The 16,780-nt window shown below is 53.1% G+C and overlaps 1 protein-coding gene across 2 annotated transcripts in view; it reads right to left on the reverse strand.

Annotated features, from left to right (window-relative positions):
- Nucleotides 1–16,045, reverse strand: part of LOC125951538 (homeobox protein B-H2) — a 47,977-nt gene extending 31,932 nt beyond the window's left edge. Inside the window, exons 1-2 of one of the 2 annotated variants that reach the window (XM_049680458.1) lie at nt 15,782–16,045; nt 14,108–14,746 (exon numbers count right to left, since the gene is read on the reverse strand). In XM_049680458.1, the coding sequence (XP_049536415.1) occupies nt 14,108–14,179 (72 nt within the window). In that variant the 5' untranslated portion in view covers nt 14,180–14,746; nt 15,782–16,045. Of the gene's footprint in view, nt 1–8,859; nt 8,987–14,107; nt 14,747–15,781 lie in introns of those variants that run through there. The other variant, XM_049680459.1, reaches the window with a different exon arrangement.
- Nucleotides 16,046–16,780: the final 735 nt, after the last annotated feature.

Below are 16,780 nucleotides of genomic sequence, written 5' to 3' on the forward strand. Positions count from 1 at the left end.
AAGGCTAATGAGCTTTTCATGCCGGAGTGCGAGTGTTGCGGGCCACCGGGCTGGCCAACTGTGGGAGTTGCCGGACGGCGGGGGGCAATACTCCTGGGGACACTTACCAAACGCTCTCGCCACGCAATGTGGTGTTTGGTCTCGTGGCGACTACTCCCACAGTTCCAGAATGTTATGCACCCCCTCCCCCCGAGGGAGGCCAATGTGCCAGTCGTTGTCCCATTGTCGATCGCCCCATTGGTTGAGGGCTTCCCAGGTTGGCCGCCCAGGGAGTACCGTTCACTTGTACTGGGGACTGGACTGGTGTCTGTCGACGGCGCTCGATGGAGCATGTAAATGGAGAACAATGGAGAACAGGGGTGGTGGCGGTGGGTGTGGTGGCCAAATGTGGAGTATCTCACGCATCTGCACGCACACGACACGCTCGCAGCACGGACTTGGGCCACTTGGAAGCGGCGGGGTCAATGGATCATGTATTATAGTTATTTGATTGGAATGCGCCAGACCACCACCAGCAGCATCACCAGCAGCAGCAGCATCAGCACTGGAACCTCCTGTTCTCCTTTACCTACCACCACTCCCACCAACACCAACAGGTGCTCGCAGCGATCAGCGATCGAAACGATCGACACTCACGCACACTCCGCTCCGGAATGGGAATGGTAATTATGTCGGGAACGGCGTCGAACCGCCCCCCGGAGCATACGCAAAGCATAATGCGTGAAATCAAACCGGACAGACAGCCAGCCAGACAGACGAGAGAGCTACCGGAGAAGAAGCTACTATCCATCCATCCTCTGGCGTCTCGAGGAAAAAAAAAGAAAAGGCAGAGAGGCAAAAAATTGCGTTCATCATCGTCATTATAATCGGCGCGGCATTCGGTGGTCGGTGGCGGTGGCCACTCAAGGCAAACATTAACTTTAAACGTCCTGGCACGCTTTTACACCGACCCCCGTCCTCTGTGCGAGAGCCAGGAGGAAACTGAGAAAATCAATAATCAATCATCATCAATCATTACAAGTGCACTCATCATCGGGAAACCGGGCATGTGCCACGGCATTCCGGGGTCCGCAAAACTTGCCCAGTTTTTGGGGGTGTTTGGGGTGATGAGAGGAGAAGGTGAAAAGAATTTAAAATGTTTAGCGATCAACCGACCCCGACCGAGTGATTCGTTGTCATCGTTGACGTTGGGGCCAACGGACAGGAACGATGAGAGATAAAGAGAGAGAGAAAGAGAGAGAGAAAGAGAGAGAGAAAGAGAGAGAAGGGGGCACGTCGAGCACGTTGCAGCAATTGAAATGCAGTCACAATTGCATTATTACACAATGCACTACCCCATTCCACGGTTCCGACATTGTAACCGAACGCTAATGATAATGCATCACACGCACATGCCATGCCGCATCTCTCTCTCTCTTTCTCGCTCTTCACTCTCTCCACTTTTTCTCCCTCTCTCTCTCTCTCTCTTTGGCTTAGCATTCTTCCAACAATAATGGTCTCCGAGTGCGCAGTGATGCAGAGCAAAAAAAAAAAGATGCACCAAGAGCTAACAACACTAATCAATGCACCAACAGCACCACCAGCATAGCCATCCGTTGGTCTCTCTCTCTCTCTCTCCCCACACGAACACACACACACAGGCACACGGAAGGAACGCGACCAACGGGGATCGTCTTCTTTGTCACTTCGCCATTCAACTGTCACACGTTGATTGTGCTCCTCTCACCCTTCCTCAGCCCCTTTTTCCAGCTCCCCCTTTTTCCAGATTCCACTTTTCCAGTTCCCCGTTGTTCTGAGAAGTTGCGAGTTTATGCGATCCGGGGAGGGGTGGGGGAGGAGCATCACACGCTACGTACGTTCGTTTCTCACACACGCGGGGTCTGCGCGTCTAAAGTAAAGAATAAACATTGTGCAACGGCTTAAAATACACTCCCCTCACTACCACCACCTCCAGGACCCCTGATATACCTCACTTCATCTTCATCTTCTTATGTTGCTTGCTTCTCTCGACGCCGTGTTGCAGCGATCGGTGTTGAAAGTGCCGAGACCGAGCGATCACACCGGAGTCATGGTGGGCAGAGAGCAGAGCCCCATTTTCCCCTCCATTCGCCCTTCATTTCATTCATCTCACACACGCCCCGCCAGGCGGAAAAAGGGGCCGGGGGGGAGGGAGGAAACGAGGGACGTTAGTGGTTATGCTACACTTTTATTGTTACGATTTTTTAAACTGTAATTAATGCCCGGCTCTCTCTTCCCTGCCCCAACGAGCATCAAACATCACACCCTTGTATGGGGGGAAGGGGGGTTGTTCATTTCAGATTTTTCTTGGTTCTCTTGGTTTCCTCTCTCACTCTCTCTACAGCTCTCTGTCTGTTTGTTTGTTTGAGAAATACACATTCACAACGCACAACGACGCGTCAACGAGATCCCTCTTCTGTTGTTCCCTTTTTCTCTCTCTCTCTCTGATGGAATGAAGATTCCTTTTTAGCGGCGTTTTTTTGTTATAACGTTTCTCTCCACCATTGCTCATCCAGAGCACAGCTTCACACACAGAGCACGATCGCGAAGAAGAGGAAAAACATCGCCACACTGCGACGCCGATGCCGATGATGATGATGATGATGTGTGCGCTCGTTGTTCTCAGCCAAATATGGTCAGCAAAACGTGGAACACACCGTGGACCGAAAACGGTTGTAACGGTGCGATGCTGCGAGCCGTTTTTTTTTTCGTTGGAATCGCTTCTTCTTGTTGCCTTCTCAAAAACCAGCGCCATGTTTATGCGTATGCCCATAACCAGTGTCATTCATTCGTCAGCAAACACGAACAGTAAACTCCAGAAAAAATCAGAAAATTGTCGCCCAAAAACTTAATACTGTTCACTTACTGTCGGCCATCTTTAGTGTCGTTTAATTGCTGCGCCCCCATTTTCTGTGGGACCTGTTCCAGAAGAAACGTATCCTGGAGCGTGCAGGAGTGGTGATCGAGGGCCCCAAAAAGGGACCGAGAGCGCTCCAACCGGTTGATTGGGTCAGTTCAATTGTCAACCATCAACACACACACACGCGCCGCCTGTATCCAGATGGCCATAGTCGAATGGTGGCCTTTTGGTCGCTTTACAATTCAAACTAACTCCTCACACTCGAGTTCACGAGAGCGCTTATTAGAAATTCCAAACATCGTGCCAAACGTCGTACCAAATTGGTCAAACAAATCGATTGCTGATAGACCCCTCCCCGGGGGGGTCCAAGCACAGCCAAAAGTTCGCGCGTGAAGGCGATTAGATTGCCTTTCGCTTCGCCATTTGCACAAGAAGTGCACCTCGACGACGACGACGCCGTCGCCCAGCTGTCTTGTCCGGTGGCGGGCCGGACGACAAAACCAGTTCCACGGAAGGTTGTGAACGAACCGAATGACCGAAAGGCCTTCTGGGGCACACCACCATTGGCGTAATGATTACGCTAGCAACGGCCTCGAACTGGTCCTCTAGAAAAGCGAAAGAACCAAACGCGCCTTGCTCGTGCTTGTGTGTTGTGTGTACGTTCTTGGGCCGATTACGCTAGAAAGTTTAGGACCCAGAATGCCATAGTAGTAGAGAACCGGACCGCACGGCCCCGACGCACGGTAGCAGCCCAGATCCAGGTCCAGGTCCAGCTCCATACAAGGAATGCCGATTGACGAACACCACATAACGGAATGGAACGGACAGAGAAGCAGAGAGACACAGCGAAGAAGCGAAAGAAGCAAGTGAAACATAAATCATGAAGTCAATCTTCTCGGCCACAGACCGCCGTGGTCGCTGTGCGAAACATCGTCGCACGAACTGCTGGCTGCTGGCGGTTTGTTGGCTGATTTTCAGGTTTAACTCCGCGATCGAGCGACCGAGTCTGGTGTGGCCTGAATGTACCCCGCAGACAGGCAGACAGACAGACACTAGCACCAGACCGAGGGCCTTATTTAGCGGTTATGTTGGGCACTCCGACGCTCGATGCTCGATGCCACGAATCACGATTATGCGTTCGCGTTCGTTGTTTTTCCCTGGCGAGTGCGCGAGTAGAACGGATTCAGTAGTAAAAGGGGGGGGTTAGGAACAGAGGGCGTTGGTTCCGTGGTTCCGTGTCCGCCGCCTTCTTCCGCAAACCCCATAATTTGCCCTTTGGCCCCCCTCTTTTGCTCGATCGCTCGCTCGCTGGACCTGCCCGGGGAGATGCAGCGTTAGGTCACGTCACGTCTTTTGCTTCGACCACTAAACCGGTTCCCGGTTACCATCGTCGTCGCCATCGTCGTTGTCGTGATCGGTTATAACCGGGTAACGACGGCGATTACCTCCTCGCGCACCGCATAGAGAGCGGATTACGCCAGTAACTAGCGTGTTTCGTGTGGGCGCACGATCCGCATTGCATTACAATGCAGCGATCGAGAGGATCGCGATCGAGATTCACCGAGACGGGCCTCTGGTGGACCTGTGGCGGAATTGATTGAGGTCCCAGAGGGTTAACCTTTGCCCGCCCGGTCCCATCCCGGGTCCATCGTTCGCTTTATGATCAATCGTGGCCTCCTCTGTCTCTGCTTTTGCTTTTGCGGAGAGTTCTGATACCAGCGATCGGCCCTTTTTTTGTTCCATCTGACCTCCTGCTCCTCCTCCTCCCCTCCTTCTTCTGGACATTCTTTTGACCAAATTGTGGTCCACCTTCTTTTCTCTTCCCCCTCCCCCCAAAAACCGTTTGCACCGGATGCTGATGCTGCTGCTGGACATTAGCACACCGGGCCAGAAGGGAATGGAGACCGTTTGAGAGGCAGCGGTGATGCCAGCAGTCCGAAAATTTATTACACATTCACTGCACATACACGAGCATGACGGCACACGGCGAGTGTGTGTATTGCATTTTATGGCTTTTGCTTCACTTGCTGTGGCTTAGCTTTTCCTTTTTTTTTTCTTCTCAATGCTTTGTTGTGCTTCCATCCATTCCACTCGCCGTTACTGTTGCTAGCAATTGTTCTTGCTGCTGTCATCTCCCCACCTCGACACACACACACGAGCACAAGCACACATGTGCGGCTCTTCTTTACGGTCAAGCGCGATGGAATTGGTTTTTCGGCGTTGCTGATTTTTTTCTTCTTCGCCCAAAAATCTGCCAAGGTCTGGGGCACGCCGCGTGCAAGTTCGAGGTTCATAAATTTTCCTCCTTTTTTTCCTGCCTCCTGCCGCGATGCCGATGCGCGGACGCGGCGATGGCACCCATTTCTCCAGTTCAATCTTGCCAGCTCGAAAATGATTTAATACCAGTTTACCGGACCGACCGGCCGGCCGCCCATTCGCGTTGGGCGCGGTGCGGGTTGCACTTTGCTTGCGGGTGCTGGCTGCTCGAGCTTTCTCTGCTCTCTGTTTCATCTGATTCTTCTGCGAAGAGATGCTCCCCCTGCCATGGGTTGTGGATCTTTTGCTTTAACGGACTCCGGAGGCCTTCGCTCGAGTTGAACTGGAAGGCCCCTACTCCTCTCATTAATTATGTGCAAACACGGCCCATAATCGATATACGCAGCACGAAGGACACCGCTCTAGCAACGCTCTAGAACATCAAAGCATAATTTTGCAGCACCAACAACCCCCCCCCCCCCCACGCCATTCCTTGGGAGGGATGGATTGGCCTGAAAGTGAATTCAAATAACCCAAAATGGCGTGTTTTACAACGGGGAGGCGAAAGGGAGGTTCGATTATTAAAATTAATTAACCGTAATGAGGAGATAGCAGCAGCAGCAGCAGCAGCAGCAGCACAAGGGAAGGGGGTTGTCCAACTCATTAAATCGCGAAAGGTGTCTTTTACAGCAGCAGCAGCAGCCAGACCCAGCACCACCACCACCAATTTACTTCCAATCGAACTGGCCGCGCCTCGGTCGAGGGTGGTGGTGTGTGGTTTCGGAAATCGATCCTCACCTCACCCACCGGAGATGATGCGAGATCGATTACGAGGGAGTCAATCCGCGGGGGGGACGATGACGGAGAGAACAAGGAGAAGAAGGAGAGGTTTTTCTTGTCGTTTTTTTTCGCTCTGCCCCCTTCTTTCGTCCGGTCCGGGAAAAAGGACACGAGGACCATAATAACCGTGACATTTACGCTCCGCTGATAATCACGCCACCGTGTACCGAGTCCGGCCGGCCGGCCGGTCGTCGTCGTTCTGGCCAGCAGCAAATGCTCACCGAGTGGTCGCCGAGCCGTCGCACCGAAGGGAAGATAATCCCAATCTTTTCTAACGCGACGAGTCCCGGTTTTGGGGAAAGGATTATCGTAAATGCCACTATCCTGCGTCCCCTAGAACCCGAAACCTGCTGAAGGTGCGCCTTTCTTCCTTACTGTTCCGGTGCTTTCCAGTGTTTTCCACGGAACGGAACAGGTTACACAATAGCCCACAACTCAGAGGAGCATTTACGATGGAACAGATTTACATTTAGCTCGTGGATTGTGTGGACCTCGATCTAAAGTGGCCCCCTCCTCGAGAGTGAATGAAGTGAGAGGTTGTTATACTTTTGGAGGGGGGAGGGCTGGACAGAGGAACAACATAAAATTCGATTTTAATAGAGATATCCGGATCCGGATCCGGGGGATAGACACCTTGAAGGGCACCCTGAACGCCGAACGACGCTCTCTAGAGTGATCAAACATAAACTTCACACAAACAAACACACACAAATACACACATACAAGTGGTAGTGTCGCTCGGATCTCGGCTCTCGGTCTCGGAGGTGATCGATCGCTCGCTCGCGGATGATGCTGCTGCTGGCTCGTTGTGATCCGGGGAAAAATGGAAGAACCATCTAATAAGACGAAGAGATGGCCTCCCCCCCTTCCCCACAGCCCCCTTCTTGGTACAGAAAGAGATGGAGCGAGTGCTATTAGAGGAAAAGATTCAATTCCCAGCGACATCGATCCCATGCTCCCAGCTCCCCAGTGCTCATGAGGTGCTGCGATGGTCGATTCATAAAAAGTAAAAACTACGCTCACTCGCGCACACACACACACAGCCAGACAGGGCGAACTGGAGCATTACGGAGCGTCCTCGTCCCTGCCTTTCGCGGTCTCTCTTCCCTTTTGGTTGAAGTGGCTGTGAATGAAATGTGGGAAAACGGCGAGAAGCAGCCAGCAGCGAGCGAGCGAACGAGCGAGCGAGAGGGGGGGAGGCAGCGGTGTCGGTGTTGGTTGTAAAAGACTCACTCCACCACCACTACCACCAGCAGCAGCATCGGAAAAAGGTCCTGGTGCTGCTGCTGCTTCCTTTTTTCATTTCGCCATCCACCTATTGGCGTCTCCTTTCAACCAAAAGGGGAAGAGGGCTGCTGGGTGCTGGGTAGGGGCTGAAATAACATTTTCTACGCCATGGCGTAGTATATGCGCAAAGCGCACCAGCGCCAGCATATCGTAACCGTTCTTGCGTTCAGCACGAACGCGACCCGAGGAGTTTCTGACGACGACGACGGCCACGACGACCACGACGACGACGACGATGGCGTACTACTACGCGTAGGATGACTTTGAAGTCTCCTGGAGCTGGAGAGGTTGTGGTGTTGTTCCTTGGACGGAGCAGCACAGAGCAGTACTCCGGGCACCTTCGTCTTCGAGAACGAGGACGCTATATACGTTGCTCTTGACGCTCTACGCTCTACGCTCTACGCGCGCTACTCCAAGACAGCCAAGACATGCTGGCTGCCCTGGCCCCTGGTCTGGCATGACTACTGACGCTGACTGGCAGCCTGGCCTGGCCGCCTCCCTGCATCTTCTTGCGTCTTTTTGCCGGATGTTTTCTCGCAACTCGCAGCAGCAGCAGCAGAAGTAGAGTCACACAGACAGACAGACAGCCTCGAGAAGCACTCTTTTTCCTCGTTTGGCGGTGTCTGTGTCTCCGTGGATCTGTGGAAAAACTCTTTGACACACACACACACACCGTCTTGCGTCTTTTGATGCCCCCCAGGCCTCTTCGAAGTCCTCCCCTGCTAAAGGGCTAACTGCCTTTGAACCTCCTTCTTATGAGAGTGACCTCACGAGTACAAGCACCACGAGCAGCAGCAGTAGGAGCAGCGATAGGACGCCTCGGCTATTCATCTCGGGACCGCTTCCTTCGCCCAAGGTCACGAGCACTTCGCCGTCAATCCGGATCTCCGGAAATCCTTTAAGAACGTACAACTCCAACAACAGTAGCAGCAGCAGCAGCAGCATTGCTGGTGTTGATCGTAGTGTGGCAAACACCGTGACCCTGGTAGACTCATCCGGAGGGCCTACGTCTTTTCGACTAATGAATATTTGATTCCAAATTCACTGGAAGTCATTTAGTGTGGGCGAAGATTGAAGGCGTTGGACCTTCTCTTCCCCCGCTCACTCTTTTTCTCTCTGTACCTCCCTCTCTCTGTGACTCTCTGTTTCATCTCTATGGCACAAGGAGTCCAGGAAGAGACAGATTGGATAAGAGGTGCTGCCAAGCCCCGGGTGTGTAAAAAGCCCTTCCCTTCGGTCTTAGTCTCCTCGTGGCGGAGGGTGTGTTGGGGGGGAGGTGGTGCAGAATAGTGGCATAGAATTAACGACACCTCTCTCTCTCTCTCTGTTCGGGCGAGTGGGCGTAGGGTGGACCACCAATGGAGATACTTTTCAAGGGCAATCGACACCGCGACGTGCGCACGATATCCCACTTAAGAAGGGCGAGTAGGGGGTCCGCGTTCAGCAGTTTCCGCCCACTCCCCGGGAACCCGGGTTTAATAGCGAGTGCAGAGTACGTGAACCTGGCCTGGCCGCTCCTGTAACACGCCACTGCGCTGGGCTTCGGTTCGGAGGAATGGCCGGAATTGGCAAAAGCCAAAGTAGTTGGAAGTACTTACGGTGCTTGGGAATAACCCTGGCATTTTCACGCGAGTTGGCAGGAACACACACACACACACGCGCGCGGACTACGGAACGAAAACACACACGACCGGTACGGTCCCGGAACGTGGACGTGAACGTGGACGAGGACGTGGACGAGGACGCGGACACACTTCCAAAGTCACCTTTGGCAAACAACAAAGACCAGCAGTCCGTATCCTTCGCTCCTCCTGTGGGGGGCTTTTCCGCTTTATAGTCCTCTCTCTTTCTCGCGCTCTCTCTCTATCTCTCTCTTTCTCTCTCGGGTTAGCTGTCTCTTTCTTCTCTTATGATTCTCTCGCTCTAACAGCAGCTCTCAGCCTTTTCCTCCCAGAATCTACAACTCGGACGACTTTCCAGGCCTCCTTCGATCTTCACGTTCACGGACCAAGTAAGGACCTTACACACCTTCTCACTTACAAAGACACTACGGGAGCACACACACGTACACACACACATACACACCGGCGAGCAGTTACTCAGCTGACACACAAGTGTACAACTATTGGCCACAAAGGGCCACTATGGACGAATATAGGCCCTGCTGCTAGGTCCTGCCGGATGCCTAATACGGGAGCCCCGAACAGATCTAACGAATAATCAAATGTTCACTTTTGTCCTTCAACTTGCCATTTGTGCTGCCGTTCCTTCACGCTCTCGTCTGCATTTGGCTCTCTCGTTCTCTTTCTCTCTCGCTCTCTCTCTCTCTCTCTCTCTCTTGCGCACACACTAGCTCTCTTTTTCTCTCTCCCGCGTTCTCTGTGTGCTGTCCTGTTTTCGCTCCTTTTATCTAGGAGCTTTATTGCTCAACTGACTTGACACTTTCGCTTTCGATCAGCTCAATGGCCGGCGGCCGGATTGGGAGTGCTGCTGCTGCTGCTCCTGCTTGCCTGCCTGCCTGCTAATGATGGAATCGATTGGAAAGGACACCTTTCCGAGCCCCGAGAAGGAGTCGATGTCGCTCGCTCGCGATAGGACACTCGACACTGTGTGGTGTGTGTGTGGCCCCTTTGGGAGGGAGGGATATGCAATCAACACCAATATCTGATCGGTTGCTACGATCTCTGCGACTTCTTGCCCAATCGAAAGCCCACAAGCGACAGCAGACGCGCAGAGTGTGGACCACACGCTGTGGACCTGATGAGGACACCGTACCACACCACACCACAACTACACACTACACACCGTACTGCACTCTAGACCTGTTCTCGGTAAACTGGCGAACGCTGGTGAGCTTCAGCGAGCCCACGACGCACTGAGCGATGCCTCCTCTGTCGCTTCTACTGCTGCTGCTGCTGCTGCCATCGACGACGTTCTGACACAACCGGATTTCCAGAGCCTTCTTCGTTCGTGCCGGTGCACGGTGCCGGCAATGTGCTGCTGCTGCTATGTGTCAGCGCTTTCAGAGCGAGAGGGGAGGGGGCGCAACGGGCCCAGCAGCCCCCGGGACACCACGACAGCCGCGGGACGATGTAAATAAGCGCTGCGGCTCTGGGGCTCTTCGTCTTCGGTCTCTGTTCGGTTGAGGTTTCTCGTTGGGAAAAATTAAGTTTTAATCTACGTGGATTAGCATGGAGCGCTACTGTCGAGGTACGTCGAGGCGGCAGCAAGGGGCTGGAGTGAGTGAGGAGTGTGTTACAACTTCCCCGTGGACCGACGGAGGCTCCTCTCTAGGATCACGCGCGTAAGCCTCTGGGCCCTGTCTGCTGCCTCTAAGTCACTCTGGTGGCACCGGGGACCGGGGAACGTAACGCGGACACGGTTCACGCGGTTTTCGCTTCCTGTGATTCCTGTGACGCGCGCTGAACGGCCGAAACCGTACTGGAGTTGGAATTGGCGAGCGAACTCCCGACCACGACGATGACGCTGGCGACCGACAGAGCCACAGAGTTGGTTCCGAGTGCCAGCGTCTCCACTACCACTCTCGCTCTCTCTTTCTCTCTCTCTTTCTCTTTCTCGTTCTGCCTTTTTTGGAGTCGCTATCTCCTTTCGCTCTCTCTCTCTCTCTCTATCTCTCTCTTTTTCTCTTTCTGTGGCTGGCCGACCTCGAAACTCCCAAGGCAAAACCCGGAGCGAACGCAAGCCCCAAGAACCGTGTCTGCAATTCCTGTGCTGTAATTCGCCTTTCGTCCTGCTTTCGACGCTCACGGTGCTCACGGCCGCCATTCGTCCTTGCTCATTCAACTTTTTTCAGTCACTCACTTCCACGTATCCCCATCCCCAACCCTCTGCGAGAGGGGGAACGGGGGTAGCATCCCACCTCCCCCCGTCCCCCACGGAGATTCTCACGAAAGGTGAGTGTCAATGACGCCGGCACTCGTGGGCGACCGGACGTGGGGCGAAAGCTCTCCCCCTTAAAGCTCGCTTACTGCGTGGAGGCGCACGCGAAGGATACACCGGCCAAGGGAAGGCTCAAGCAGAGCTCGCTTTTCCGGAATTTTCCAACCAAAAGTGCTTGATATTCTTATTTTTTTATATTCCGAGGATCAAATCTCGATAAAAGTCATCAAAAAAGGGGGGATGAGAAAATATTCCCAAAAACCCGAAACCAAGCAATCATTGGTGTATCGTAGTGCTGTGATGGTGTAGGTTATTGGTCGCTGCCTACTACTGCAGCTCTAACAACACCAATAGAGCAATGATCCTTTCTTACGCTCCTGGCTCGTGCTCGTGCTCGTGAGCGTCATGCGCGTATCGTATCGGTTCAATGAAAAGGTTCAAAGCTTTCCCGACTTTCACTATAGATTGCTAGTAATAGCCCAAAAACCGCCCCCTACCCCAAAACGCCATCCAACGCGCTCAAACACACACACTGACACAGATCTATGTGTGTGTGTGAAGCCCGTATTACAAGGACACGACCGGACAAAGCAGTAGTAACGAGTCATGTATGGGAGTCGGGTTGGCCCCAGAGTTCGAAACACCAACACCAAACAAAGGCGTGCGTAAGGATGTGAGGATGTATTTCATCGCAGGAAGTGCGCACAGACGGAAAGGAAGGAAGGAAGAAAGCAAGGAAAACTTCCTTCCTTGGGAGTGTCGCGAACGAGCGCGCGCGCGAGCGAGGAGGAGGAGGAGGAGAATGCTGTCTTACTTAACCAGCAGCCATTGTGTAATACAGGGACGAACACACAGCCGCTCACACACGCACACACACACGCACAGACTCAATATCGGCAGACGGAGCCAGACGATGTGACGATGTAAAGGACGGACAGCACAACCATTTCCACCCGTCCACCAAACAAAGGGCTTGTTTTTTTTATTTTCGGAAGCAGCAGGGCGCCTCCATGTTGCTGCAACACAAAGGATTAGAGAAAGGGATGGAATTGATGTTGTTCGGTTCGGCGGAAAACATTTTACACTACACTTCTTTGAATTATCAACAGTTTCATTATAAAATTAGACATTCCCATGGTATCGCTGACTGAACGTTAAATAGCTTCGCTGATTCCCGGAAAATTGTTTTGGAGAAAAATTCCCATCACAAAAGGTCATTCATACGCGCCCAGGTATCCAATCCAATTCCCTGGAATAACCGTGGCCGTAGTAGGTTTTTTGGGGTGAAATTTATGCAAATACACTAGCCATAATACTCTCACGAGGCTGATGCTAAAATGAAATTTGATTCGAAACCATATTACTCCCGTTCCAGCGGAGGATGTGAGGGGTGGGGGTGGTTGGTCGCTGTGTGCGGAAGCGAGCAGAAATAATACGTGGAAGTGATAGTAGCCTTCCCATTTCCACGAATTCGCTCACCCAATATCAACTCCCTGCTGTGTGCGTGTGTGTGTGTCGGTTGGTTGGTCGTTAGGATATCAACAGAGGGATTCCCCTTGCTCCACACTCCCCCAAAAAACCCCCCAGAAAACCATCATTTATTATGCCATCGAGGAGGGTGAAAAACAGCAGGCGACGACGACCGTTACTCTACGTTTACGGGGGCACGATATGGAGGCACGTCACCCTGGCTACCAACACACACACACACAGGCAGCAGCAGCAGCAGCAGCGAGACGTTCGCCCCATAATGCTCCATAGCCATATTGAACTACTCTAGAACGTGCTCCAAGCTGGGGCGATGATGAAGAGAGCAAACGAGAGAGCGAAAAACACAGAGAGAGAGAGAGAGAGAGAGAGAGAGCGGCAGTCAACCAGACGACAACGACGACCACGATGGCGAGATGCGTGCGTGAGAGCTTTCTCCGGGGCTCTAGTACTACAGCTACGCCACGATCTCATAACTCACCTCGTACCAGAGCATCGCGTACACATAGGTCAGGACACAGGACCATGACCACATATACGACGTCTCCCTACTAGCCCCCCCCCCCTCCCTCCCATTGGAAACCGTCGCAGCCAGCCGCCGGCCACCGTCACCGGATGATGATCACGGTTGTTGGTTCTTCGTTCGGTCCGGCTATTGCGCTTGTGGTCGTCGGTCGGTCTGCAAAGCCTCTTTGAGGGGGGAGGGCCTCGGCTTTTCGTGTCGTTGTGAACGTTGTGTACGCTGTACGTGGGTTTTCCAGCAAGAGCAAACGAGGGGAGAGGGGAAAGAAAAAGAAAAATGGCGTCCAACGGCAACGACAACCCCCTTGTGTCGGTCTACCATCATCATCATCATCATCATCATGATTATCTGGGCAAATATCCGAGGCATGTCTGGCAAAGGCTAAGGCAATGGAAGGCACCGTACGGGAAGCTTACTAGCTGAGCCTCGTTCTTCTTCGCTTTCTTCTTATTCTTCATCTCCTTCCTTTGTCTGTTTCGCAGACACAAAACCCCCCGACCGACCGACCGGTCTGTCTCTCCGGACCTATGCGTGTTGCTCTTCTTGTTGCATGCCCCAGTCCCCGGGCGCTCTCGCACTACTTACTTCAGCAACGACCAACGACCCTAACCTATTTCTAATGGCGGGCGCGTCAAGGCGGTCCGTATCCGTAGCGGTTCCTTTGGAGCATCGGAGCAGCAGCATAATATTCGCCAGCTCGTTTGGACACGATAAACATCGTTGAAACAATAGCAGCAACCCCCTCCAGCTGTAGAGAGCGCAGTTTCCGCAGATAGCACCAGATACCAGACACTAAAACCCTCCGGTATTTGTTACAAATAGCAAACGGGGAGGTAGAGAAGGAAAAGAGCGATTTTCCCCCCTCCCGGCGTCGCGTGCACACTCACCACCAGTGGAAAATGGAATGGAATAGAAGGAAGGGAGGTTAAACTTACCTTCTCCGCGTTGGCATGATTCTCATCGTTGATTGATTGCGAACGAAGCTTGTGCGTCAAGTACTTGAGCATAGTTCGGTTCGCGCCCCGTCTCCGCTGCGACGCCACCTTGCACCGGTACGCTGATGCACTTCCACACTTCCGTCCTTGCCTTCGTCGTCGTCGTCGTCTTGGTCGTCTTGGTCGTCGTCTTGGTCGTCGTTGTGATCGTCCGTCTGCTGTTGCTGCTGCCGCTGCCGCTGCTGCTCCGATACTTTTGGCCACAATTTTCACCCCTTTCGCACCACGTAGGTTGTCGTTGTTGGCAACAACAACAACAACAGCAACAATAACTTTGACTCACTCACTCACTCACTGAACGCCACTGCCAATCACTTTTCACCGGGCGGAACGGCGGGCTTCGCCAAAACACCGATAAACAATAACGAAAACCAAGGAACACCGGGAATACCAAGGACCAAGGGCTGTCACACACAACACACACAGAGTTCCAGTTCACAGGCTTCACGTTCATACCAGCAGGGTTGGGGATTGGGGCTCGATTCTCTGCATTTCCGGCGTGTCTGGCGGCTAGGCTTCACCACGAATCGGTCTTACCTCGCTCCAGTGTATGCGTCTGTGTGTGTGTGTGCACGTTCGCTGCATTAAGAAAAAGAAAATGGTTAAGAAACAGCCTAGACTTGCCCCCTGCTTGCCCGAATCAACAACACACCCACTATCCTTCTCCCCAAAACGCCCAACAACATCAACAGCAGCAGCAGTTTGACAGTCGCCCCGGTCCGCAGGAGGGTTCTCGCAATATTATAGCAAGCCACGGACAGGCTTCTCATCGGCCCTAGCAACACACAACGTTAACCCCCTAACGAGCAAAAGGAGAACAACAAAAAAAAAAAACGCACAAGCGACATGAAAGATTGTTAACCGAAATGCCCATAACCTGACTCTGTACTTCTTGACGGAGAGTGTACACACTTCGAGACCGGGACCACGACGACGACTCACTCTCTATATCATTCTACCACCACCACCACGCTCGATGATACGGGGTGGCCCCGATGGGGTCGGGCACAACATAAAGAACAAATATGAGGAGTCGTTCTGCTGAAAGCTCGAGCACTACCGTTCTCTTTCGCTCTCTGTCTCGCTCGGTACTCTCTCTCTCTCTCTCTTCCTCTATCGCTTACTCACTCACTCATACGTATGCAAAAGGGTCGTGCCTTCTCGCTTACTCGCACGGGTACCGGAGAGTTGCAATAAAATCTTATCGATTTTTCCATTTTCATCCGCGCCGACCAAGGTTTGGGGCGCTGCGCTGCACTTTGCTGATGCTGCACCAACGGGGAAGCAAGGCGCCAGGAACCTGCCTACCACCGGGAACTGCCGCAATGCCAATCAACAAACGCATTTTTGCACGAATTTTTCAACAATCAGCAGCAGCAGCATCAGTGTGTTGTTGCCGTTTGTGACCTTAACCCCAGCGGCAGCCAGCTCAGCGTTCGTTCGAGCGGAAGTGGTGTGTCAACCTCGCCAGAGCTCGACTTCTCTCCCTCCCCCAACGAGCGAAGCATTGAGGAAGGGTGCAACACTGCACACTGCACATTATCATGCTGCTGACGGTGATGGTGCGGGGGGGTTGTTGCTGCTAATCAGCAACTACTTGCGTAGCCTCCTTACCCAATAAAAAACAACAAAACTGGACCGCAAGAAGAAAATACAGGAATCTTTGTAGTGCAGTAGTGGTGCCAACCAACAACAAACAACAAACACAAAACACTCCTGTTGGTGGGGAGAAGGAGGGAAGGGGGGCGAGGCGCACTCCAACACTGCACACACAACGCAACGCTCGCTACACACACGCTCGCTCCTCGCTACGGGGCCAACCAACGCAGCCAACGCAGCCAGCCAGCAACAACGAACGAACGAAGGAACCACACACAACACTTCCTCACTCTACGGCAAGCGAACCAAAATTGTTCCGCGAAAATGCGAGCGAGCGAGCGAGCGGCCACCATACACACAACAAATCACACACGCACTCGCGTTGTTGAGGAAGGCGCAGCTAGGGGCCAGGGGACCCCCGGGAGGTGTGGTATCGCGTTCGCAACGACACGACACTAGGCGCCTCCTTTCACAAACACACGTGCGTAACGTTAACGCCGCTGCTTGGTATCGGCTGGTCTGGTTGCTGTCGCGCACGTGCGCTCGGCCACCAACACAACCAGAAAGGGTGTATGCTCCTGCTATGTTACGAGAGATTATGAGAGCTAGAGAGTGCGAAGAGACAGATAGAGAGAGAGAGAGAGAGAGAGAGAGAGAGAGAGAGAGAGCACAGACCACAACAACAACACAACGGCAGCATCATGTTGCGAGATAAATTCGAAGAAACGACGACGACGACACCTTCGCTCTCCGCGTGCAACCGGCGCAACGGTTGTTCTTTTGAATGAAAAGCGGGGGGAGTGACGGGGGGCGAACACTCCCCCACCCCCCTGCGTCGTAGCGGGTCTCGTAGTATTGGTACGCAAGAGCAGCACCGTCAGCGTCGTCGTCGTTGCCGTCGCCAAATGATGATGATGATGATGATGTTGATGCGAGTAAACTTTTACATGTGGTGCCGGCGATGGGTTGGTGATCCGCCGCGTGGTACCATCATCGTAAAACCTCATGCTCGTG

This window comes from Anopheles darlingi, chromosome 2 (assembly GCF_943734745.1).
Source record: "Anopheles darlingi chromosome 2, idAnoDarlMG_H_01, whole genome shotgun sequence".
Taxonomy (NCBI): Eukaryota; Metazoa; Arthropoda; class Insecta; order Diptera; family Culicidae; genus Anopheles; species Anopheles darlingi.